We start from the raw sequence: 25,410 nt of genomic DNA on the forward strand, positions 1-25,410 counted from the left end.
CCAAGCCATTAAAAAATTAAAACATTTTATTGTGAATTGTTCTTAAACAAGTGGTACTCATCGGGGAGACAGTCACTAAAAGGCAAGCACCAACAATGACCAATAAAACAGTTAAGGTTCAATTCGGAGAGATCATAAACTGCCAATAATTTAGTGATCGAGATGCTGAACATTACTCTTTAACAGGTACTACAGAATTGACAGGATTGTAGAGACGGGCAGAGTGGGACGGTGCCACAGTGCACTGAAAAGCATCTCCCCTCCCTTGAGCGGACAAGTGAGAATTTCCTTGTGAACGAGTCCGTCAACAATTCTATATGGCCAATTTACCTTTTCCATGTAGCACACAAATATGGAACAATACAAGAATCATTCATCCAAAAGGTGAATCATCTACATCGAGATTGCCACAAAAAAGACTAATGTCCAATATCAAACTAACGCCAATCAAATGATGCATTTACTCATAGCATTTCCTGGACTTTTATTCCTCATTTCTGGAGGTAACAAGCTAGCTGCACCCTTAAATGCCACCATCAACCAGACTTGAATCCATCAGCAATTGAGCAATGACTACATCAATCCTTCCACACACCCCAAAAGAAAGTTTACCTGAAGATCTGGATGACTAGGTTTGCTTCTGCCCAGGACTCCAGCCAGCACTCGGACATGGCCACAAAACACAATTTCAACCAAGACAAACAAAAATGGCATGGTGGTGTACAGGAAACATTGGCGACAGTAGTATTAAAAGATCACGTTTGTGTTTTTACTAAAACAAGGACCATCTTCACATGAATGACACCTTAGCCGAGAAGCACTGACTCAATAAGGAATAATTGGCCCTCAGAAATCCTCCCATTACATGTTAGGGACAAAGATCAAGCAGGTCTACAAGTTGCTCAAGTAGTTACCAGAGTATGCTTGTCCCAGACAGATGTTTCAGATAATATGTGAATTAGCCTGTTAATTTACAGTACTGGGCAATAGTCAACATTTGCAAGATGTGTTACTAATTGCATATAATCTAGCTAAACTAAAAAATCCAGACCAATGCAATGGTTAAATGCTTACATGGTCAAACAGACAATCCATGCAGAAATTAAACAAACTAATGAAATGCAAAAACACTGTAGTTCCTAAAATGTTGCACTTGTACTTGCATGACGTAATGCCCTAGATAACAAGATTTCAAAGTGCTTTATGTGCAAACGTTATAACGTGGATAAGTTCTGCTTATGCAACTTTGTCCAGAAAGTTGCCGGGCTCACTACTGCATGTATGAATTCATAGCTCTGGCAAAAAGCCCTGCACAAAACAACTTCTGCTTAGTAACTAAAATTATACTTTGAAAAACTGAAAAGGCAACCAAATAAAAAGGTGGCTCAACTTTGAATAATATTTGTGAATATTCAACTGCAGAATACTGTTAAACAAATTGCAAAACTGTAGCTACAGCATTCCTACTTTTGAAAAATAGTACAGTACTGGGACATTGATTACATGTTTAAATCATATGGCAACTGAAGTGAAATCCAGGGTACTGCACAAAATAACACTTTCCAATGTATTAAGTGCAATGACAAATGCAGTTTAAAAATGAAGCAAAGCTCACAGTAGTAAAATATCTGTACTGTATGAAATGCAAAATTGACAGGGTGTGTATCTATAAAGTCTGTTGGTGATATTACAAATTACGTCATTTTGTCAATTTAAGATACAATGAAACAATTGTATACAAACATTAAACATACAATGGAAAATAACTGAGAACATACTAAAATTGTAGACAAAAGATTTTACAAGACATTAATATTTAAAATTAAGCAAATGCAACGTTTCAAAACAGGAGTTTCAAGTTCAAATACACTGCATGGCGAAAGGAAATAAAGGCTACATAGTGTTAATGTTTGCAAATCCCCACATTGGTCATCTAATTCAAATGTACTAAAAAGGGTCCAAAAACCTTTGTTTTAGCCCCAAAGACACTACATACTTTATCATTAGGTGTTACTCCTATAAATCAATTTTTGAAGAAAAAGAATTTAAAAAAAATATATAGTTTGTCCTGGGAGATATTTTTTAAAAGCAAGCTCTACAATATTAAACTTTGCAAAAAAATTTCAGGCAAAATTATAAGAAGCAGTGAACAAGGCAATTATTTGCAAACGTACAGCCTCAGTGATTGGTGTAAATGGAGATTTAATCATATCAGAGATAGCATGCTAGAACCCCAAGAGATTAGCGGACAAAGTCAATTCGCTGTAATTTTAATAAGGGCCAGACATTTGCAGAAACAAATGCAAGCTAAACAAACTCAGCAGGAAATAAGAGAGAGACACAGTATAAAGACACTCGGTGCAAGTTCATGCTGGCTATTAAGTTTGAGTTTTTTTTTTCTTTTGTTGTAATGTTATGTTCATTACTGTACACACACTTTACCACATAATAGTAACTAATAGTTTTACATGTTTACATAAAAATTAAGGAAAATGTGCTCACGTTTGCAGACTTACTATACATCAAAAATGTATGCTACGTGAAAGTGCATTAGCCACAAGAGGTCACAGAATGGGGCAGGTTTTCTACAAGCACGTTGGGTGTCATTTCTGAGGCGCATGCCACTCGTCACAAATGCACACCTCCCGACATTTGCATATAGTTATTTGTGTACTTATCGAAAGCTATTGAGATTTTCAAAATTCACTGCCTGAATTATGAACTTGGGGACAAGGAGAGACTTCTTGTGGACCTGCCCCCATCCATCTTACTGTTTTTTTTTTTAACAATTGCACATACAAGTTGACAAGAGTTCAACTTAGAGTGTAAAATACTTTGGTATTCTATATGGGAAACAAAACTGGTTTTGGGCTGCGTTTAAGTAGAATTCTTAAGGAATGCAATCTTTGGCAATAAAAACATGAATATAAAAAAGGAGCATTTTTATGTAGGCATTAAATGGTCAAACTGATAAGCTATCAACTGTGGATGGGCCAGTCAAAAAGTTACTCCATGGTTTGGCGAATTGAAAACCCACGTACACAGCAAATCACCATGTTCAAGCAACACCTGGAAATGTCACCTTTGCAAGTACGCAGAAAACTATGAAAGTCCACCATATACAGCAACAACAAACGTGAAAGTTGCAGTCATCTGAAAAGGGTGTGTAACATTTATAACAGAGGTAAGCTTATTTTCACTTTACGGAGTTGAACAGTATTCCTATACTTAAAACGGAAGCTGAGAGAAGATAGTCATACAACTATGAACCAAATACAATTAGATACTAGTAATGCAAGCAACATAATTCAGCTATACCAGCAGAACGTTAAAGCTAAGCTACAAGCAATCATAAAACACATGTTTTAAAATAAAGGAAACACTGGCACTGCAAGAAGAATTACACTGATAGAAAAGGAATCAGTGTTGCACAAAGACAGTTTTCAGTATAAGCTCACAGCAGTTACATTGTTAAATTATATGAAACAGTTGGTAAATAAGCTAGGGAAGGCTCACCACCAGTACTATATCAAAATAACATTGAATTCTATAATGGTACCTCCAAACAAATATGTTCCATCAACAATTCAAATGTTCTTCCAATTTAAGATAATTTATTGTACAGTTCATCGTATAGTCTGACCTTCAAAAGTACCAGTGTCCTTAAAGTGCCAATGCAGATACAAAATATTTACAATTCTGAACATTTTACAACCCACATAGAAGGCATAGAAGCCCCGATTTTCCACTTTGTGGATTTTCTTGAAGAAAAATTACAATTACAAACCATCCACTAAACTGATAGAAAGCCCTGCATAAACTTCTAGTATTGCTGACTGAAATTATTCCTCAATTTAACCGAAATCTCACTTCACTCAGAATGTGATCTAGCAGAGGAAATATTTTAAGAAGGGTTGACTTTTATGGTAGTTACACCAGGAAAATACTTTGGACCTTCCCATAGACTTGCTGGACTACAGAGGTTAATATAATATGCATTCATCAAAATTACTCAAATCATGCCCTACATTTAAGAGTTGTTTATGTGAAAGATGCATAAGGAATTTTGTATCAAGCAGGCATCCACTCTTCTGCCCAATTTAAGGCACCAATTAAATAGTTTTGTGAATACAATGCCCTTTTAAGTTGCATTGTGCATACACACATTACCAGTAAATTACCTATTAAATTCAAAATAGGTAGCACCCTTTAGCCTAAGAACACATTTAGCGTGTACGATCAATTAAGAGTGCGTTCTTTGAACAAGTTCATATATAATGTTGGTAAAAGCCCCTTAGATGCTGCACTTAATACGGCTGTGATTAAAAAGGACAGAAAGCTTGAGGTGAGATTAATAAAGATATTTTAGTATCAGTCCAATGAAAACATGCAGAGTAGGTGCTCCTTAGAATATGTTCACTTTAAGGACTGAACTAACGCAGGAAAAATGACAGTGAATGTAGAAAGCCTAAATTACAGCATTTCAAGAAATGTAAACACTGTTAACATGTGCTTAGGCATACTCTTGATGGCCACAAAGTTGCAGAACTGAACTAAAACTATTGAGGGCTCTTGGTGTAATTCCTATTTACTTTGCTTTAACAGGCTCACGTTCCAGCCATCGCACCCTAACCTTTTGTTTGTAGTGATATTCCTTTAGAAAGTCATGCAACATCGACGGCAAGGGAAGAGCATCAATTCCATCGTATGTGGTAGATCTGCAGATAGCTGCCCGGCAGACATACTGTAGACTGAAAGGGAAAGTTCTGTTTAGGGGAACAGTAAGTAACGGTTCAAAAAACATGCATGAGCTAGGGTCTTTGTAATGTTCCAGGAGGCCAGTAACAGTGGAGGAGTGAAACACACAAGGATCATGGGCATCAAAACTGAAATTGTGATTCCACTGCTCAATACGAGCATGCAGGGATCGGTTGTAACGACGGAAGCTCACAGAAAAGAGGTAGTCCTCTTGTGCAGAGTCCCTGAGCAAAAAAGTACCTTCAGGTTTGCCCTCCAATAAAGCCTCTGCTTCATAACGGTCCATCACACCCCAGTAGCAGGGGTTGCTTGTAATCTGAATCAAGTCTGGCACAAGGCAGTGTATGTAATCAATCTGAGTATGCACTTTCCAAGCCCCTTGTCTGGTGGTTTGGGTGTGACTTTCCCCAGAAACGTGACGCTGCTTCGGTCTACGTGACTGTAGACAGAGAGTAGTTGTGTCCCCTTCCGGTTCACAATTTCCCTGTGGGGCTGGGCTGCTTTCTCCTGAAACATCAGCCATTCCGGCCGCTAACTTTGGTCCCAGTTTATATATTGGATTAACCTGTGCAGTGGCTTCAAATGTATGAATTTGAGCATTTGGAGGGGGATCAACACCTTCTTCAATACTGAGCCGCCTCCTCTCTCGAAGTCTATCTTCTTCATCCTCAGTAGAAACCAAGGTGGGATCAAATGTATCAAAAATTGTTGAATGGGGGCTGACAGGAGCAGTGTGTTGCTTAATTAGATGCCACTTTTGAGCAAGATCTGATCCAGGGGCAAAAGGACAATTCTCCAGCATTAGTTCAGAGAGATGGATTTTCCGTTTATTAACAAACATAGGCCGGGTCTGTTTGCTCAAAGTTCGCATGGGGAAACACAAGCCCACAGTATCATGTAGCCGTTGACGCAATGAGCGTGCGCCAACAGCCCGGTTAGATGAGCTATCCATGTCATGAACAGAGCTAACCCCATACCTTCGTTCCCTTCTATGCAGCCCATTTCTTGTTCTTCCAAACCGTTTCTCTGTGTCAAGCGAGGTTTGGGTTTTGGTAGAACAAGAGTGTTTCTTTTTCCCTCCCCAAGGCGCATGACGAGTGTACGAGTCTCTTCGAGCAAGTCTGGTCCCAGTGCTAACACAGAGATCATTTTCCTTCTCAATGCTTACTTCCACTATCTGTGGGATATCTGTGGCACAGTTTTGGTTTCTCCTGAGAGAATTATTCAGAGGACCTAGTCCTAGGCGAAAAGGTAGGTTTTCCCGTAAAGGACTGCTAGGTGTCTGCACATCAACATCCAGAGCATCCTCCGTTTGACTGTCCAGCAGAGAACCATCGTTGGCATTCAACTCTCCAGATTCATTCCGATTTCCGCCCTCATGGTTGAAAAGGTTCTGGCAGCGATATTTGAAATTGTTCCACATCTTGCTCAGATTTTCCATCGATTATTCACCTGCATTTAAATAAGGAAATAGGTTAGTGTAATATTCATGTTCAACGGTTAAGTAAAATATACACAAAAAAAAGTCAACTAGGATCTTTTCATGCAACAAAAAAAACCAGGGGTTACATGAATCAATTTCACATAACGCGACATGCTTGCGGAACATCAAATTCATGTCCACCACCTTTTTATGGTAACACCAATAATCAACAAAAAGCATGAATGGCTTACACAAGTGAATTTATGCATGGTATTCACATGGCTTGGCCAACACGATATGCAAGTTATTATAGATGCGTACCAAATACCCCACATGACCCCCCCCCCCTTTACTTTGACATATTTGGAGTTTTGCAGAAAGAAGTCAAACAATTGGAATTTGACCAAATGTGATTCAGCCTAAATTTAGAATGGAATGCAGGATAAAACAGGCAGTTAACACTCATCACATTACACCAAACTTGAAATGGCGGTACCATCAGGATCTGAAAGTCCAACAGATTACTTTATCTTGCCCAGATGAAGATAGATTAAGCAATGATTCAGTTTATAGATAATGACAATCCAATATATATTTTTTAAAAACAATACAAGTCCATCTTGGAATTCTGCTCAAGCATTGCTTATTTGAGGCCCCATGAAGGCCAGATTATAAATTGATGTCTCTTGTAAAACATGCTATTCAGCTCTTGGGTTGAAATAAACTATGGGACAAAGGATGACATGATGCTCAGGTGATGATGCCAAACTACAATTACCTCATTTTTAATTAAGGTTCAGTATGTTATTAGAAATGTATGCAATTATGCATTTGTAAAACAATCGTATTTATTCAGTGTAAAAATCGAAAATCTTTTAAAACAATTCAATGACTGTGCAATTTCCAGAAACATTAATCTGGAGCACCCTGGGCGAGATCTGAATGCGAGAGAAACAACCACATTTAGAAAGGCTAGAATGCGCCAACACTAATGATATGTAGTCCAGATTAAAACAGGCTTGGTTTATGAAAAACCATCACGCCTCAAACACCATACAAATACAGTTAGCACAGAAACACCTAAAAAAGTAACTCAACAAGCACACATGATCCTTTGCCTTATCTAACTCATTTTGGTTTTCTAGGCTCCATTGGATAGGTGTCTGGCTGCCATCAGAAAACCTTGCAAGCTACTGTACCCTTCAAGCTACCAATGTCCTAAGCTATGTTCAAATTACTCACTGTTCTCCGGAATATTTGTTCTTGTGCAAACCAGAGCATTGATGGACCAGAAAGTTGGAAACCTACCCATCAAAAGGCACTTGGCACTTAGGCAGGAATACTTTCCTACTCTGCCTGGTCATTATGAACAGCACATTAATATAAAGGGTATCAGAAATGTTTTTTCCAGGGAACAAACTATACATCTAGTCCTCGTAAAATCTACTTTACTGCTTGCATGTGCTAATACTTTTAGGAGGGTTGAGTACCATTTTTAATGGTAATCCACCTTGCTGGCAGGTGTACATAGCGAGTATATTGTAAGTACTGATCACGGCTGCCCACTTGGTGGCAGCAGTGCACACAGCATTTGTACATTCTAGACTTACTGCTGCGCTCTCTGCACCCATATTGAAGGCGGGGGAATGGGGCTTGGGGCTATCTCTGGAGCAGCTCTGTTTCAACTAGTGGTGAACATTTCTTCAGTTTGTGGCCCTTGCATAACATCAATATCTATTTAGTTCTACACAACACAGTTTAGGCAAAAACGATTTTATTAATTATAGTATACAGCGTTTGCAGCTGGCCTGGAAATAAGACTAGGATTGTAGTGGTGGCTATAATGTAGAACAGTTTAACACAAATAGACATAGGATTTGGGTATGTGGATAACTGGGGGAGGGGGAGAAAGACTCGCAGCATGGGTACTAGACTTGAATACAAAATGTGTAAGGTTAAGAGCGCGTTAGCGGTACTTGTGATCCACCCATAGATAACGGGTGCATCATTTACTTTTACTCCAAAAAAATAGGCAAACTCTCCCAAAAAAAATAAACCGTATAAATACTCCCAACCAAAATAGGAAACAGGAGCCTCTCTGCCTGCTTTCAACCACAAAGCTCAATTGATATTTTATATTTTATGCCACAGGAAGAAACTTATTGCCTGATCTGAAGTAAAAGAAAATATTTTGTATGTGCATGAATAACAAAGACATTCATTATAAAATAATTCTATTTTAATGCTAATATTTTTACCCATTTCTTAAACATTTCCATTGGGATGGAACCAGCTAGGCAGCAAAATACATCAAAGATCTGGAGCAGTGGTTGAATCAATCAGCCACCATGTTTTTTTCTGTTAAAACAAATACTAAAGTGTGCATGCTGCTATACTCCAATTAGTATAAATATTGCAAAACTAAGCTTGTATTGTCATGAAAGGGCACATTACATTGCTGGTAATGAGAGTTCATGTATTACCATGCTTTAATAATAAATAAAAAAAGGCCTCCAGTTTATGCGCAAAGAGCATTTCTCTTAGTCTAGCATGATTTTACAGATTGAGGCTAAACATCCCTCTTCAATTAATTAGTAAACCCAGCATAAAATCACATAGCAAGCAGAGAACTGGCAGCCTGGGTTGAGCCCTAAAAAGCAAAAGCGCAATTCAAAACATTGCCTCAGTTCAGTGTATGATCAACCAATGGCCCTTTAGCGTAGGTTGATTTTGGAACGGCAGTAAGCCAAAAAAGTAATTCACAGTGGCCAGTGGAATGCATATCAAGGCTTTGAAATACCTACTCGACATTGGTTGTTGGCGAGGTATGACAATGCATTACTTACCGTAAAAGCATTTCTGATGGTTGTATCTGCTTAGATTCACATGCTGTGCATAGTCCAACATCCAGTGTTCACTGCGGAGTATTGCATTTTGTTTTTCGTAGTCAAAAAAAGGCGTGTCTAACACTATCCCTATGCACGTGCATTGTACCCACAATCCCTCACGCGTCGAGGTGTTTGTATTTTTTCTGCCCTGAGGGAGCCTTCTATACGTGAGTGAGTACAGAAAAGAGAGAGATGTAGAAACGTGTCTATTCCTTCCATCCGAGCGGGGAGGAATGGTGGGCGCATGTGAATCTAAGCAGATACAACCATCAGAAATGCTTTTACGGTAAGTAATGCATTTTCTTCTGATGTTTGTTAATCTGCCTAGAATCACATGCTGTGCATAGACTAGCGAGCAGTACCCGGAGTTGGTGGTGGGTTATGAGAGGGAACAGTAGAGAAAAGATGTCTTAATCTTGCCTGTCTCACCTGGGAGTCAGATCTAGAGTGTGCATCTAGACAGTAGTGTTTTGTAAAGGTGTGCACAGAACTCCAGGTTGCCGCTTTGCAGATGGACTCAAGGGGAACATTTGCAATGAATGCTATGGATGCCCCAGTGCCTCGAGTAGAATGTGCTCTTGGCTTGAAGGGTAGTTCTCTCTTAGCAAGAGTGTAACAGAGTGATGCATTGAACAATCCATCTAGATACAGTGGATTTTGAAACTGCATCTCCTTCTCTTCCTGCTGCCACCGAGACAAAGAACTGATTAGTCTTTCTCAGTGGTCTGGTTCTTTCCATGTAGAACATGACAGCTCTGCGCACATCAAGTGTATGCAGACTTTTTTCTCCCGAATTGGAAGGGTTTTGAAAGAACGTTGGTAGTTCTATTGACTGGTTTACATGGAATTTTTAGATGAATTTCGGTGCAAACCTTGGGTGCGTGCGTAGAACCACTTTATCTTTGTGAACTGTTAAAAAGGGGTCTAGAACAGAAATAGCCTGTAGTTCACTTACTCTCCTAATGGAGGTGATAGCTTTTAGGAAAGCGGTCTTGAGAGTGAGGTCCTTAAGAGTTGCTTTGTGCATGGGTTCAAAGGGTGAGCCCATGAGTCTGGTAAGTACCACATTCAGGTCCCAGCCAGGAGCTGGGTTTGCTATCGGAAGGTGTATTCTCTTTACTCCCTCCATGAATGCTTTGATAACTGGGACTTTCCACCACGACACTTTAAGCTGGGAAGTGGTGTATGCAGAAAGTGCCGCTAGGTGGACTTTAATGGAATTGAACACTAGACCAGAGTCCAGTAAATGGGTCAGGTACAGGACAATGTGCGTGCGGGAGCAGTCAACTGGGTTGATGCTTCTTACACCAGATGACAAATCTCTTCCATATAACAGTGACGAGTGTTAGGCTTTCTAGCCTCCCTGCGGGAGTTGTAACTGTCCAAATTCTATGATCTCAGGAGCCAGGCTGCTCAGTTCATGGTCTGAGGGCATGGATGCAGTGTCCTGCCCTTGTCCTGTGACAGCATGTTGTGCGGGAAGGGAAGTTTCACTGGGGGAGATAGAGACATCTCCATCAAGTGAGCGAACCATGGCTGCCGGGCCCACATAGGGGCCACTAGTATCATGGTAACTTGTTCCTGGTGCATCTTGTGCACAATCTTGTTGAGAAGGGGAGTCAGGGGAAAGGCGTAAGCAAATTTCCCTGACCATGGAATCGATAGACCGTTCCCCTTGGATTGGTTCTGGGGGTACCTGGAGGCGTAATCTTGGCATTGTGAGTTCTCCAGAGTTGTGAACAGGTCTATTTCTGGGAATCCCCATTGTGTGAAGACGATGTCTTTGTGCAACTGCCATTCGTACTCTGAGGGCAGAGGGAAGTCTCTGCTGAGTTCGTCTGCTAGCAGATTGAGTTCCCCTGGTACATGTTGCGACAGTAGGAACATGTGTTTGAGAGCCCACTTCCAGATATTCTGGGACAGCTTGGACAGTCCTCGAGTGGGTGCCCCCTTGCTTGTTGAGGTAGTACATGGCTGTGGTGCTGTCCGTAAGGACCATCACTGTCTTCCCTTGTAGGTGTTCCTGGAAGGCTTTTAGTGCCTTGAACACGGCCAGTAGCTCCAGTAGGTTTATGTGCTTGGATGCTACGCTCGGAGTCCACACTCCATGAGCAGTCTGATGGGATAGGTGAGCCCCCCCCCCCATCCTGTGAGGGATGCGTCTGTGGTTAGAGTGGCTTCCACCGCGGGTGTGGCAAAGGGTTTCCCTCTTACCAGGTTTTCCTTTGTCCACCACCGTAGCGAGAGAACCAAGGCCTGCGAGACCACCACTAGATCGTCCCATTGTCCGCTGGCCTGACACCACTGGCTGTTGAGCCACTCTTGCATTGGGCGCATGCGCGCGTGACGTACCAAATAAATACATGACGCCATCATTCCTAGCAAGCGCATTGCTTTGCGCACAGTCACCTCTCGACCTGCCACATATTGGGGGATCTGAAACAGCATGTTTTGGACCCTCTCGTTGGAGGGGAAGACGAGGCAGTCCTTTGTTCGAATTAGAGCCCCTAGGAATTGGTTCTTCTCGTTGATGGAGAAGCCCAGTTGGAACAAAAGGTCTACAGTCTTTTGGGTATTGGAGAAGCGTATACTGGGATGGACAACCTGCGCAGGTGGGCCGCTGCCAGTACTTTCGTGAATACCCTCGGTGCAGATGCTATGCCGAAGGGTAGCACTCTGAACTGGTAGTGTTTGCCCCCTATCATGAACCTGAGGTATTTTCTGTGCGCCGGCAACATTAAAATATGAAAGTATGCATCTTTCATGTCCAGTGTTGTCATGTAATCCCCCTGTGCTAGCAGTGGGATCACTTCCTGTAAGGTCACCATACGAAACTTTTGGGGCTTGACAAACTTGTTCGCTGGGCGCAGATCTAATACAGGGCGCATGGTTAGATCCTTTTTTGGGTACAAGGAAGTACACTGAATAAATACCTTCCGTTACCTGAGATAGAGGCACAACCTCTATAGCCCCTTTTTCCAGTAGCTGGTCCACTTCTTGGAGAAGGATGGCGAGGTGTTCTGGTGTCATGCGTCGTCCCCTCGGGGGTCTGTATGTTGGGGGAACTGATGAATTCTATACAGTAGCCGCAGGCTATGGTGGATAGTACCCAGCGGTCTGATGTTATTCCCTCCCATGCTGGAAGAAAGGATGTTAACCGGCCCCCGACCGGCGATGCATGGGAGGGGACCTGAATCTTTGCGTCACTTGGTGGTGTTGGTGGCTTGGGAGCCTCTAGGGGTGGAACCCCGACCTCTCCCCTTGCCACGGCGTTGACCTCTTTGATTGTACTGGCCACTATTACTTTGGTAGTTGTTGGCAGAATATTGAAGTTGTTGATTCTGTTGCTGGCGTTGGCCACGAAAAGAACACTTGTTGCCAAATCCCCGCCCGTTAGGGGGCTTTGAGATTTGGTCCAAGGTCTTTATGGTATCAAATTCTTTTTTCGCATTTTCCAGTGCATCGTCCACTGCCTTTCCAAAGAGGTTAGACTCTTCAATAGGCTTGTTAATGAGCGCCGCTTGCGTTTCCGCCTTAAACCCGGAATTGCGAAGCCAGACGTGGCGCTTCAGCAGCATTCCCTGTACCAAAGAGCGGCCAGCTGTTTCTGCTGCATCGAGGGTATTCATAACGATGCTCCGGTTTACCAGAGACCCTTCATTAACTGTAGCCAGCAATCGAGTTTTTAGGGGTTCAGGGACTTCCTCGATGTCCTGCTTAAGCTTTCCCCCATTGCGCATCAGCGTAGCTTGCCAGCAATGTGTCATTATTGGCAATCCTAGTTGAGAACGCTACCGAAGTGGTAATTCTTTTTGCTAGGGCATAAAGCGTTTTCCCCCTCTTTATCCGGCGGTGCCTCGCTGGTAGACAGTGGAATCCCAGCCCTTTTCCTAGTGTTCGTCACCACTAAGGAGTCCGGGATTGAGTGACCCTTAATATATAGTGGGTCTGATTGAGAGGGTGAGAACAATCTTTCGATTCTTGGATTAACCCCTCTTACTAGTGCAGGGGTGGCCAGTGAAGGGTTGATTCGTCTCTTAACAGAGGCGATTATTGGAATTGTTTGGCTGGTGGGGGGGTTTTCTTTGATAATCCTTTCCACGAAGTCTGTGTCTGGGATGACCTCCCCAGTTTCGACCTCAAAATGTGCTCCTCAGCAGCACATTAAAGGTGGGCTGATCGTCAATAGGCGAAGAGTTCCTGACTGGTGTGGTCTGAGGAGACATGATGTCTATAATGTCTGGCTCTGTAGACCCTGATGGTGACTGCCAAGGAATTGGGTCACCCTCACCTGGGTCTTCCTCGTACCCTTCCTCACCTATGTTAGAGTCCTCATGGAAGCCTTCTCCCTCTTGTTGGTTTTCATCATTAATGAACTACTCTCCTTCCTGGAAGTGAGTGTCCTCTTCGGTGAGGTCGTAAGAGTTCATATCCTTCTGAAAGGGGTTATAGAACAACTTCGGGTATTTAGCCCTTGGACTTTCTAGGAGTACCTCCCTAGTTCTTTTTGGTGTCCTATTTTCTGGAATGGCCATGAATCTGTCCAACTTGTCCATACAGGACTGGAACTTCTCTAAGGTCCACTGAGGTAGGCCAGAGCGGTCTGGGAGTGAAAAAGGAGTTGCTTCTCCTTGTATTTGCCTAGATCTGTCCCACAGCGTCAAAGATAAGGTGCCTTCGCCTTCTGAGAGGTGTTCTGGCAGGCTAGGGCTTTCCGTCGACGGTGGGAGCTGTCCCAGGCTACTTTCCTGCGTTTTTGGCCTTGTGCGCGATTTTCAGCTTGTCGCCAGTCTGTGGCCGTCCCTAGAAGATATACGCGCGAGGATTTCGGCGATCATTCTCTCTGCCGAGGGATCGCTCGCCGTCGCGGTAGGTACCGTCAAGTCTTTACTGGCAACGTGCGCACTCTTACGAGGCGTGTCGCCGCCTGAGGGTTTGCGCCCTTATTTCCAGAGTGCCCGGTCGCCTGTCGCGGAAGCGGGGAGAGCTGGTGACCCTTACGGTCAGCGGAAGACGCCGGTGGGCCCGGCACCTCCGTTGGCGCTATGGCTGCCTTCGTCTTCGACGAATGCGTGCCGTGGGGTGTGTTTATGAGATTTCTTGTGTGCGTCCTTGTCGCCGGGGTGTTCATCCCCATAAGCTCGGCGTGAGCCGGGCTTGTCGGGGCCGGGGACGGACGAAGAGGAGCGAGAACGCTCCCCCCCGAGAGGTCTACAACCTCCGTTACGGGGGCCGTGTAATCACTGTCCTCGTCACATTCGGCGGCAGCAGCGGGCGAGGAATCTGACCTAGACATGCCGTAGGCCGCCCACCTTTTTGCCCTGCGGTCCTTTATCGTTTTGGGCTTAAGTAACTTACAGGCCGCACAGCCGTCCTTGTGATCGAGGGGCAAGCAACGGTTGCACCGTTTGTGCTTGTCCTTCCAGGTATATTTGCCTTTGCAAAGTGGGCAAAACCTAAAGGGCGTCCTCTCCATAGCTGAGGGCAAGAAGTGTGATTACGACCTCGAAAGAGAGGGAGGGGAAGAGAAAGGCATTCTCGGAGTGAAAAGAAAAGATCACACAATCCCACTCTCCCTACTGTGTAAGGCCGGCGAGGCCAAGCCACGTATTCGGTGACGCCGAAGGATCTCCTCCGCTCGTCCTTCCATCGAAGATCTTGCTCAGCGGAGAAACAGCTTGCAGCTTCGTCGAGGGAGGGATCTATGTGTTAGATATTAATAATAATAAACGACCCAGGGTCGAAGAAATGATTTCGCAATGTCTCTCGAGGAGCTCCGCATAGAGGCGACCAATAACTGGGCGAAACAAAACAATCTGAGGGACCTAGACGCGTGAGGGATTGTGGGTACAACGCACGTCACTATAGGGATAGCGTTACAGACACGCCTTGTCGACGTCCCCTTTTCGACTACGAAAAACAAAATGCAATACTCCGCAGTGACCACTGGATGTCGGACAATGCACAGCATGTGATTCTAAGCAGATTAACAAACATCAGAAAAAATGATTCTTTGGAAGTAAGAAATGTTGTGCTACATCTATGTGTTATGCCGCATTTATGCAAAGAATTGAATGGGCGAGTGAATTAATCCGTCGCTAGTATTATGCAAGTGAAGTAAAGTGGAATAGCAGCAGCTTCGTTGATCTGCTGGATTCGGTTTCAGAACACTGAAAACGCGAAGAAGTATCAATACTGCTTTAAGGATTACCAGCCTCCGTATCTCTCCCTCCCAGTGAACTCGACTGCTCCTAGGACACTTAAACCCACTTCCTTAGCAAAGCGGAGTAAAGTGGAGTTGTCTGGAGTGCGCAGCAGTATTCTGAGCCTTGCGATCTGTTTCGTGTACCGTGGCTGAAATGAGAACGGAACCAAGCCCATCGAGTGCGAGAATGCAGCAACCGGTAAGGAGGAGCAGGGGGCCTGGTACCTTTATCAATAACAGAGGCTGTATGACTCCAACAGTTGGTGAAAAGATGGATACCCTACAAGACGTTATGCTTGGCACTGGGGTGAATGCACAGGAAAAGGAGGTGATAAGGGGCAGGAGTTATGGCGAGGGGTCCATTAAATTGGAAGTGGGGAGACTGTCAGTGTCTCAAAATCGAATTGGAAAAACCTTAATTGACTCCGCCATATATATATGCAAAACAACAAACAGGGGTGTAACTTGAAACTCGAACCAGTAACATTGATAAGGGAGGAATCATGTAAAGTCAGGTTCCTGCTGAATGAACCCCAAAGTATCCATCCGGCTCCAAATGATGTGTTGAATAACTACTATTTGTATAAAGAACACTTGCCAGAGTTATAAATCCGGAAACACGAGATAAGAAATGGGGATGCAGCTTTAAATGAACAGGGCAGGCTATACCCAGATGCCAACGAGGGCGAAACGGCAGGAAGCCGGGGAAGCTGCCAGAATGTAGGGCTGGCAGTCCACTTGGCCAAGGAACTTGCCGAATTGACGGTGACAATTACCCGCCAAAAACGCCTTTGTTTGCCTCGGGTTAATGATGCGAATCCTCGACCAGGCATTTATGCAGGCGGATTTGGCCGTAGAGCGGCATGCGTTTCAAACGATACACCCCACTGCCTTTACACGAGGGGGTAGACGGCTGGGGGAGAAGATTTCCAATGACCCTCAAACTGAGAGCAGACTTGAGTAAGCAATCAGTGAGGTGGAGGACCCGGGCCTATGGATTGCAAGCTGGGACGCTGATGGTGAAAGGGGCATAACACAGGTTTTTGAGGGGCGCGATTCTAATGCCTCATCTTGCTCTTCGTCATCCTCCACCGAACCCTCTTGATCAGCGGGAAGGAAGGATAGGAGTGACAGGGGGGGGGGGGGCCTTCTTGGAGCAAAGGATAAGGCACATCTTCAGCAGCTTGTGATGACATTAATGTCACTAGCGCCTTTCACAAAGCTACAAGAGGCCATTAGCCTTCAAGATCAATTTGCATTAATTACAGGTGTAACAAATTGGTCGGGCTGGAAATTCTAGCAAATCGAGTGGAGCTGAGGCGTCAGCAAATTGGCAAAACAGTCTCTGACCTGCTCAACGAGAAACTGTGGATAAGAGCTTGTTGATTGAGGCTCTGCTCCAGGATTGTGAATGAATGCGGACCCATTTTAAGGACTCACAACGGTCTGGAGTATCTAGGCGAGAAGCCTCAGGGGTGGCAGTAGATCACTCTATACCATGAGAGATGAATACAGGGGACAAAGTGGTGGTGGTAGCCGCGGATAGACAAAAATCAGAGAACGCTCCCAAAAAAGTAACATCTTCTCAGTATTCAAACCACAAAAGGCTGCAGAAGTTCTTAAAATATCTGCATGGAACGGTAAGAAAATCCCCCAATCTAAGAAAAAGCCAAAAAAATGACAGGAAATGCCAAAAGGAGATCCAATGGGTCGAGGGAATACCCAAGGCATCTACGTTCGCCACCAGTGATGGACAATTTACCTGTTCCCAAAAAGGCAAAGAAAGAATTAACCTTGTTGGAAGTAAAGGCAAGTACTGAACCATCTAATGCTCCGGAGACAGCGAAAAAGGAGGAGCAGGGTCTTAGCTCCGAGATGGATCTAACACGATTGAGAGAGTGGAAGAAGTTGAGATGGAAGGAGGTGAGCTACTCTGAAAGGGAAAACATTGAGAGCCAAATGGATCTGGCCCCAAAGCCCCAAAATAAGAGCAATCTGAATTTGAGCGAAAAATTGGCACCTGCAAGCACCACAAAAGAACTTTGCTGCATTTAAAGGAAGAAGAGAAGGGGTCGTCTGCATCTGGCTCCTACTAAGTCTCCCAAAAGCATCAAGGAGAGAAATACCAGAGGAAAGGATAGAGGGCAAGACAACCTAGAGAAAAAGGATAGTAAAAAAAGAAATCCCAAGGCGAACAAACAGAAATGTTTAAAAATCGACAGATGATTGTGGCTGGATCGAGTATGCCAGTGCTAAACATAAGGAATGTTTTAAGACTGCCAAACTGCATTTTGACAGCACATCAATTTGCCTCAATGGATATCAAACTTTTAGAATTTGTGAACGACAAAAGAACAGACTCGGCCATGCTTCACTTGAACTCACAATCCAAGAAAGATCTAGTGCTGTCATTTAAAGAGAAATGTCTGCGGTTGGGATATGAAATAAGTGATTACGATGCTAAAAATCAAAGCAAATGAGAGGCATTGGTCCCTAGGGCAATAAAGAATAATCTCAGCTACCTTGCCCCAAAAAAAGGGCGCTGAAGAAAACTATGGCAACTAGAAATGTAAGGTATGAAATAACTTCCATTCACTAGGAAAGATCTAGCCCCACTGAAATTTACTATCTCAAATCAGAAAAGAAAAAAAAAATTAAGAAATGATAGGGAGTCAGTGAAGCAAGATGTGGTCAGAAGCGAGGAGAGTTCATGGGCTTGGCTGGCTGGAGCACTGGGTTCCATGTCATTTCATCGCCTGCCTTTTCATCCCCAGGCTTTTTAACATGCACATTCCATTGAATGTGCTCATCGTTTTTTCCAAACCCACCTCCCACACTTTATTTTTTTGCCACTGCCCACCCGCCCAAACCCTTATCTGCCCTTTGCCACCGCCCCTAAAAAATTCGATGAGCACATAAGATGGAATGTGCACTTTGAAAAGCCAGGCGATGAAAGGACGTCGTACCGTGCACTGAACAGCCGTAGGGCGTATTAGACTCACAATGGAAAGACAGACCTCTGAAGATTGGCTGCTGGAATACTAGATGTTTTTTTACCCTATTCACGGACAAAGTCCTCGATTTGGAACCATTTGAGATGGTGTGTTTCCAGGAGACCTGGTTAAGGAAGCTGCCCCAGTGTGAGGGCTATACAGCCTTCCTGAATCCGGCTCCCAGGGGAATAACAGGACGCCCGTTTGCTGGCCTAACTAACCAACATAGAATCTGCTTGGGGTGTGACAAAAGTGAAATGCCCAAAACCATATGCTCCGATTCTCTTTTTGAAACAAAAGAAGGCTGTTCCAAAAACCCCAATGGTGCTATTATCAATTGGCGAGTGAACACATCGAAATTCTCAAAAATTATTGACTCCGTAATGAGAACAATTGATGAAGTGATGTGTGAATGGGATGAGGCGAAGATTATTTGTGGAGACTTGGACATCAAGCTCCTGAATAAAACGGGCCATCTGTTGAATGAGATCAAATAAAAGGAAGAGTGGGAGTGGGTGTCCAAAAGGAGAATGAGGGAGCTGCACATGCTTAACTCAAACACTAGGGGCGATATACCTGGTCGCTCCACATGGAAATGTGGGGAGTTGTCATGTATTGACTATTGCTTTCTCTCAGATAACCTAAGAATGTGGAGAGTTTTTCCATTATGCCGCAGATATTTTGCGATCCCGATTTGCTGCCTATCCATATCTCAGGATTGGAAATGGGTAAGGATTCGAAAAAATGGGAGAGGTTAATTTAGGATGGGGGTGGCAACCATCTGATATTGAAGCATCAAGATGTGACCAAAGTGACTGATCAATACATGGCTCAAATCCTTGAAGATCACAACAAAATCGAATATTTGGGCATCCTAAAGTAATTTTGCTGTAAAGGTGACCCCAAAAGCAAAATAAAATAGAGTACAGAAACATGTGTATTATCCGGAATTAGTAAAGAGGAGAAGAAAGATGAGAACACACATAAGAAATATCTGGAGGGATGGCCAAAACTTAAGCATAAGGAAAGTGCAACAGAAATATAGAAATTGGTGCAAGAGCTCAAATGTTATCAGAGTACAGATCGATGCAGAACTCATCCTGAAAGCGGTGTGTGCCAAAAATTCTAAAAATGTGTGGTAACTAACAACCGAGGCGTTTTCAGTCACGCAAATTCCCTTAGTATGACCGGAAAGGGACTGGATCTGCAAACAGGGAGGAATGTGACACCCAGTGTGTGGGGGGTGTGAGGAGAGGAGCTCCCCCGCCCCCACACCCATCATGCCTGGGATTTTGCATTTGATGATCAGGATGCAACTATAATAGGAAATCTGAGCTCATTGCGAAAAGCGGTGCCCGCTGGACTGTCGAATCAGGAGTTGAAAAAAAAAAAAAATAAAGAACGAACAGTGAGGGAACATTTTAGTGACCACGTTTTACCAAATCATGGTAAAAAGAAATTCCAGCATCTTGGAGGGAGGCCAACATAGTTCCTATTTTCCAAAAGGGTGATGGGGCCGAGCCTAGAAATTACCGCCCTATTGCATTGCTGGATTCGATTGGGAAGCTCTAGAGACAGTCCCGCTGAGAGACTTAAAGAGTATGGCCTGAGAAAAGTGGGATTTTGGATTCAAGGCAGACGGGGTCCGTAAAGAGGGTAGGTACTGCACTTAATCTTTTTATTATAAATCTTCTAAAAGCTTTGGAAACGGGATCAACTCTCTACGTAGCATTTATGGACCTCGAACAGGTATTCGATGGAGTCATCAGGGTGACACTTTTGGCTAAGCTAAGGGCCTGGTGGTGCCCTGTTGACCTGGAAGAAGCCATGGAAGCCCTGTACACAAACACCCCTGTCAGGATCCGACTGTCGGCAAAGGGGCTCCTCTCACAAAAGATCCCCACATTTCGAGGACTAAAAGCAGGGGTGTGCTTAGCACCGCTGCCATTCTGCCTCTACATAGCCGATTTGTCAGACTCAGAGGAAAAGGCCTTGCCACTCCTAAAATCAATGGCTCTGAGGTGCCGTGGATTCTATGTGCAGACGATCTGGTCTTTTTAGATCACACGCTGATCGGACTGCAGAGGGTGATTGGTGCCTTTGAGGACTCTCAAATGGCATGAAAATCAAAGTTGCCATATCGAAAATTGTGCCTATGAAGTCAGCTGGCTAAAACAAGAGTGAGGGATTTATATGGAGGGTAGGGGCTATCCCACTAGAAATAGTCAAATATGTGACATTTGGGGGTGACCAAAAATAGTAGCAGAAACAAAGGGGACCATTACCAAGACCTACAATCTAGGCTAAAAACACTAACAAAATCGGGGAAGGTCCTGTCATTGAAAATGTATACCGATTCCAAAAATTTCCTACAAAAAAAAAGGTAGCTCAAATCCTGATATAAGGATCAGAGGCTACCCTCCACCGATCTAGGACAGTGTGGGAGAAATTAGAAGGGTATTTTTGGCAGACAGTGTTGAGACTCCCAAATGGATTATCTATGTGCGCGATTAGGCATGAGCTTAAACTGCAATCCATGGGGGGTCTGGAAAACTATGGCTCTATAGGAAATGCGCCCAGGACACTTTAATAGTACCATGTGTCATTTTAGATTTAAGTAAAGGAGGCAACGATAAACATCTAGGCCTTTAGAAAAGATCTTGAAGTGGGAGAGCTGATGGAAAATCCATTAAAGGTAAAAAGGAAACTGCAGGCACGGGATTGGAACGACACTTAAGATCAATGTGAGAACGACTTAATACGCCTACGGATTGTTGACTGAAAGGGCCTGAACTCACTGCCCAGGTACCAAAAAATAAAAATAAATAATAAGTCCTTCTCGTAGGTATAGAGACCTGGTGTTTAGGTGCCGCTTAAACATCCTGGATAGAAGAGGGGTGCAATGGCTCAGGAAAATGCCTGGGGTTGTGAATGAGAAATGTCGATTTTGTAGGAAGACTGGCTCAGTGGAAATCCCCATGCATTTGATAATTGCTTGTGAGTCATTAAAGCAAGTTAGAGGCAATTACCTAGAGGGATATAAGGCAGTGGGGTAACTAAGTCCCGACAATTGGTGCAAGTGGGTTCTAATGGGAGAACAAACTGGCTTGGTAATTGCAACAATGAAAATGTTGGAATTTGTGCTAAATAGTGGGACTGAAACAGGTGAAGGGAATATTTAGGGATGTCCCAGAGTAACAGGGATCTGATGTCAGTGTTGACAATCAGTGACTTGAATGTAGGATTGCTAGTAGCGTCCTTGGACTATTTCTGATGTTCTTGATAATATGAAAAATGGAAAGTCTCGAAAAATAGGGTGCGTGGTTTTATGGGTTTTGCTCCTCTTCTTCTTAGTCTTCCTTTTTTCTCTTTTGTTTCTTAAGGAGTAAAAGAAGGATACATTTAATGTTAAAGGTGTTCTGTGCCTTTGGTTAATGTTTTGTTCTTGACTTTGAAACCAATAAAATGTTTTAAAAAAATATTTAAAAAACTGCAACTAGCGATGTTTACCCCTCCCCTCCATGCACACACTTACACCCAGTTGTGACTAACCACTATCAATCTCCAAATAAATGTACTGCAAATGCATTATGGGACACGTAGTCTTGGGTCACTCCAATTTCAGTCCAGCAAAACCTTTTTTCGTTTGATTTCTCTTTGAACAAGACATTTTATAGATCACGCAACTCCTGCAAATTTCTCAGATATGAACACACTCCCTAAATCTTTCGATTTGTTGTGGCTTTATCACAGCCAGCTGCTCTCCAGTGTGCTGGCAACTGTTAATCCACACCTTTAAAATAAACTCCCTAAAAGCATGTCCTCGCTTGACAGCTTAGCAGCACCTTCAGTTCCCCATCCTGCTCCCTTACACCAGAGGGATTAAAAAGTGTTAGTTTTTGGAGATGCAAACAGCCTCTTCCAAACGGTAGCCTGCATTGCAAGTGGGGGCATGTGCAGAACAGGGTTGGCCTATAAATAATTAACTACTAACCAGCCATAATGGGGTCTTTGCATTTCAGGTCGGTCTAGGCTAGGGGCATGCATACAATATTTCAAAAATAAAAGTGATCCCTCGTTGGCCTCCAGAGTATAAACAATATGTATTGTGTACAACTTAACCAGTGAGCCCCTTACATTTTTACATTTTATTCTGCATATTAAAATAAGATGTACATGATACTGGCTTCGTTAGCGGATGGTATTGGTAGGGATTTTTTTTCTCTCCCCCCCCCTTTTTTTTAACTGCACAGATGGAAACCTTTTATCAGTTGCAGTGCTGAAGTTCGTGGCCCATAGTTTTTTTTCTATGCTTTGAGGGATGGCCTCAAGTGCCCCTGATGTTGATGGCCTACCATATCCGCTCAGCACTCGCTCAAATTGTGGCAGTCGCAATGCAAGAGTATAATTCATTGCTGTTTTTAAGCAGTTAAAAGCTTTGGGGCAGACCCAAAGAAAGCAGATGTGAGGGCGGTGGCCACAGCAACCATTTATTAGTGTGGGTCTTCAACGATGGCCTTGCATAAACGCCACCACTTGGAAGGGGGGGGGGGAAAGGGGGTGTATAGACTGCAAAGCTCATTTATAGGTTTTGCTTAATTTTCTCTTCCAACTTTTCACAAAAGGAAACCTTTAATCAAACTGAATTGTAGGACATTACTGCAAAATAGTACAGCTATTAAAAAAATATTTTAAAAAGTGAGTTGGTTAAGTCGTTAAAAGGATTTTTTTTTTTTTACAGTGATCATTTTCCAGGTATCCTCCAAGATGTCTTGGACAACAAAAGTCAGCCAGCCTTCCTCTCTTTAGCCACACCGCCTCCTCCCGGGCAGGTACTCGCAGTTACACGGGTTGCATGGCCTGGGGCTAAAGCCAGATGCAGGTCCAAGGTTGACCATCAAGGTGATGGCCACGTCCAGGCCACGGCCAATTCCAGGTTAAGAGACGTGTGAGCATACAGACACAGTGGGTTCTGCGCTTGGATACAATTCATTATCCATGTAGGGACAAATGCATCCATACCATTGGTGTGGCTTTGCCCAGAGCCACAATCAGATTGTGGTTTAGTTGACTTATGCATACATGTTCATGCCCTATTGAATTCCAGATTACATTTATTTTATCGACTAAAAATTTGCCATTTGACAAATCTTTGTCAATTTAAGGTTATAGTAGATTATTATAACTAGAGCCAAAGCAGACGCGTTTGGATTTAAATTTTTTAATAAACGTACATCCTGTTTCTGACCCCAGGGTTAGATCAGGGACTGGTGCTTTGGTAGAATTGCTCAATGAATCATTCCACACATTCTTAGAGTGTATTACCTTCTTCCCAGGGTCATTCCAGTTCACCTACATCAGAAGGTTTCCCTAGTGACTTGCTTACCTAATGACACTTTGAAGTAGAACATGCTCTTTGATGCACTAATGTCCGAAAGAAAATAAAAAATATCAAAGATGAGTCAATCAGATGCATCACCCAAAACAGTTCACAATTAAATGAAAAATGCACGTCTACCAAACATAGGGCCATTTTATACACATTCAGATCTAGAAGGAATTGGGGCATTGGCCCAAGATTACGTTCTTGAAAGCAAGATATCTTAAACTTATTTCACCGAGTCAACCTAAAAAAATTTGTCCCTCAAAGTAATTGGCTGTCAACCATGGCTAAGAAAGTTTTTTTTTAAATGCAATAAATGTGTAAGTAAGCAGATCCAAAAGATGGATTTGCTTATGGTAGACATGAAACAGGGTGGTTTATGAAATAATTTCATAAATGGTCAAAACGAGAGAGATATCACTAGCAGTACATTTTGAAGCTCATCATGAGAGCAATCTAGCTGTACTGAAATTCTTTGCCATCGCACATGTGCCAGAACACAAAAGAAAGGGCAACAGAGCATGTGAACTGAAACAGTTGGAATCTAAACTCATCATTGAAATGAACACTGGAACCCATGAGGACACAATTCGGATGAATAATTAAGCAATATGCCCCAAGCCGCAAGGCCATTACCGATTCAGATAATGCCCCTGACTCTGTAATGGCCCCGCGGCGAGGGGCATATTGCTATTAGTACCACGGCCAGGAAGACAGGGATACTAATAGCAATTTTTTCCTGTTACAAAACGCTGTGTTTCGGAAAAGAACAAAAAATGGTGGCCAGAGTCCCCAGTGCGCCTGCTCTCGAGAAAACAAGGTAAGTGGGGTTGGGAGGACATTGTTAGGGGTGTGGGGGGGGGGGCAGGGGGGAAATGCATGAATCCCCGGCGGAGGAGGATGGCAGCCTCCAGCCCTGCGGAGGCTCGGAGCTGGAATTACCCTGTTCCGAGCCTATTGGCTGAGGGGCTGCCACATCCCCCTGCCAGTGACGGGAACGAAGCTTCAGCTTCGAGGGATTCCGCATGCGGTATGGAACGGGCGAGGGTCAATCAGAATGCTTCTTACATTCCGATTGACCCTCACCGGGTACTATTTATACATCCGTAGTAGATGCTATAGTACAGTGATTTTATTGTAATAAATGTTCAATAGTTAGACATTTCTGGATATTGTGAACAGAATTTTACTAAATAGTTTACTAAAACTATGGTCTTATTTAGATGCAAGTGCTTTAGATATTGTGATGTTTTTCTACTCCCATGCGATTTAATGGTGACATAATGAAGTGGTTTTAGGTTGCCTTTGCTCACTGATGCTACATTCTAATGAATAAAGACAACATTGCTTATGCACTGGAAAACAATGTTTTGATTCTTAGTGCAAGCATCCGATTCAAATGGTCAATTTCGTCGGGTTTGTCACAGGCCATTGGAGTAGTATCGAAGCATTTGCATACTGGCTCTTCAATGGCTATAAGTGGTTAGAAACTGGTTTCACCTTTATTATCGATTACTAATTTTAGACATGTCTTGGCTTAGAATGAGCATCAACTATGCTTTGTTAAGGGCTTTAACCCCCAACAAGATATCTGGCAATAACACGTCCAATATTGAATCAGTTACAACCCTGATCACATAACCTGTATCAAAGTATAAAGGTATAAAGGTCGCCTTTATCTAAAAGTCGTTAATGGAAAATGCATTTTATAATGTTTATAATACACCTATACACAATGTGTTTCAAGGTGCAACAAGGCA

The 25,410-nt window shown here is 43.3% G+C and overlaps 1 protein-coding gene across 8 annotated transcripts in view; it reads right to left on the minus strand.

Moving 5' to 3' along the window:
* Nucleotides 1–2,254: 2,254 nt before the first annotated feature.
* SOCS5 (suppressor of cytokine signaling 5) overlaps nt 2,255–25,410 on the minus strand; it is a 120,801-nt gene continuing 97,645 nt past the window's right edge. For 3 of the 8 annotated variants that reach the window (XM_069608434.1, XM_069608436.1, XM_069608431.1), the window contains one exon: nt 2,255–6,210. In XM_069608434.1, the coding sequence (XP_069464535.1) occupies nt 4,589–6,199 (1,611 nt within the window). In that variant the 5' untranslated portion in view covers nt 6,200–6,210 and the 3' untranslated portion in view covers nt 2,255–4,588. The remainder of the gene's footprint in view (nt 6,211–25,410) is intronic. The other 5 variants (XM_069608433.1, XM_069608432.1, XM_069608435.1 and 2 more) reach the window with 2 other exon arrangements.

This window comes from Ambystoma mexicanum, chromosome 4q, assembly GCF_040938575.1.
Source record: "Ambystoma mexicanum isolate Mex_15411 chromosome 4q, UKY_AmexF1_1, whole genome shotgun sequence".
Classification (NCBI taxonomy): domain Eukaryota; kingdom Metazoa; phylum Chordata; class Amphibia; order Caudata; family Ambystomatidae; genus Ambystoma; species Ambystoma mexicanum.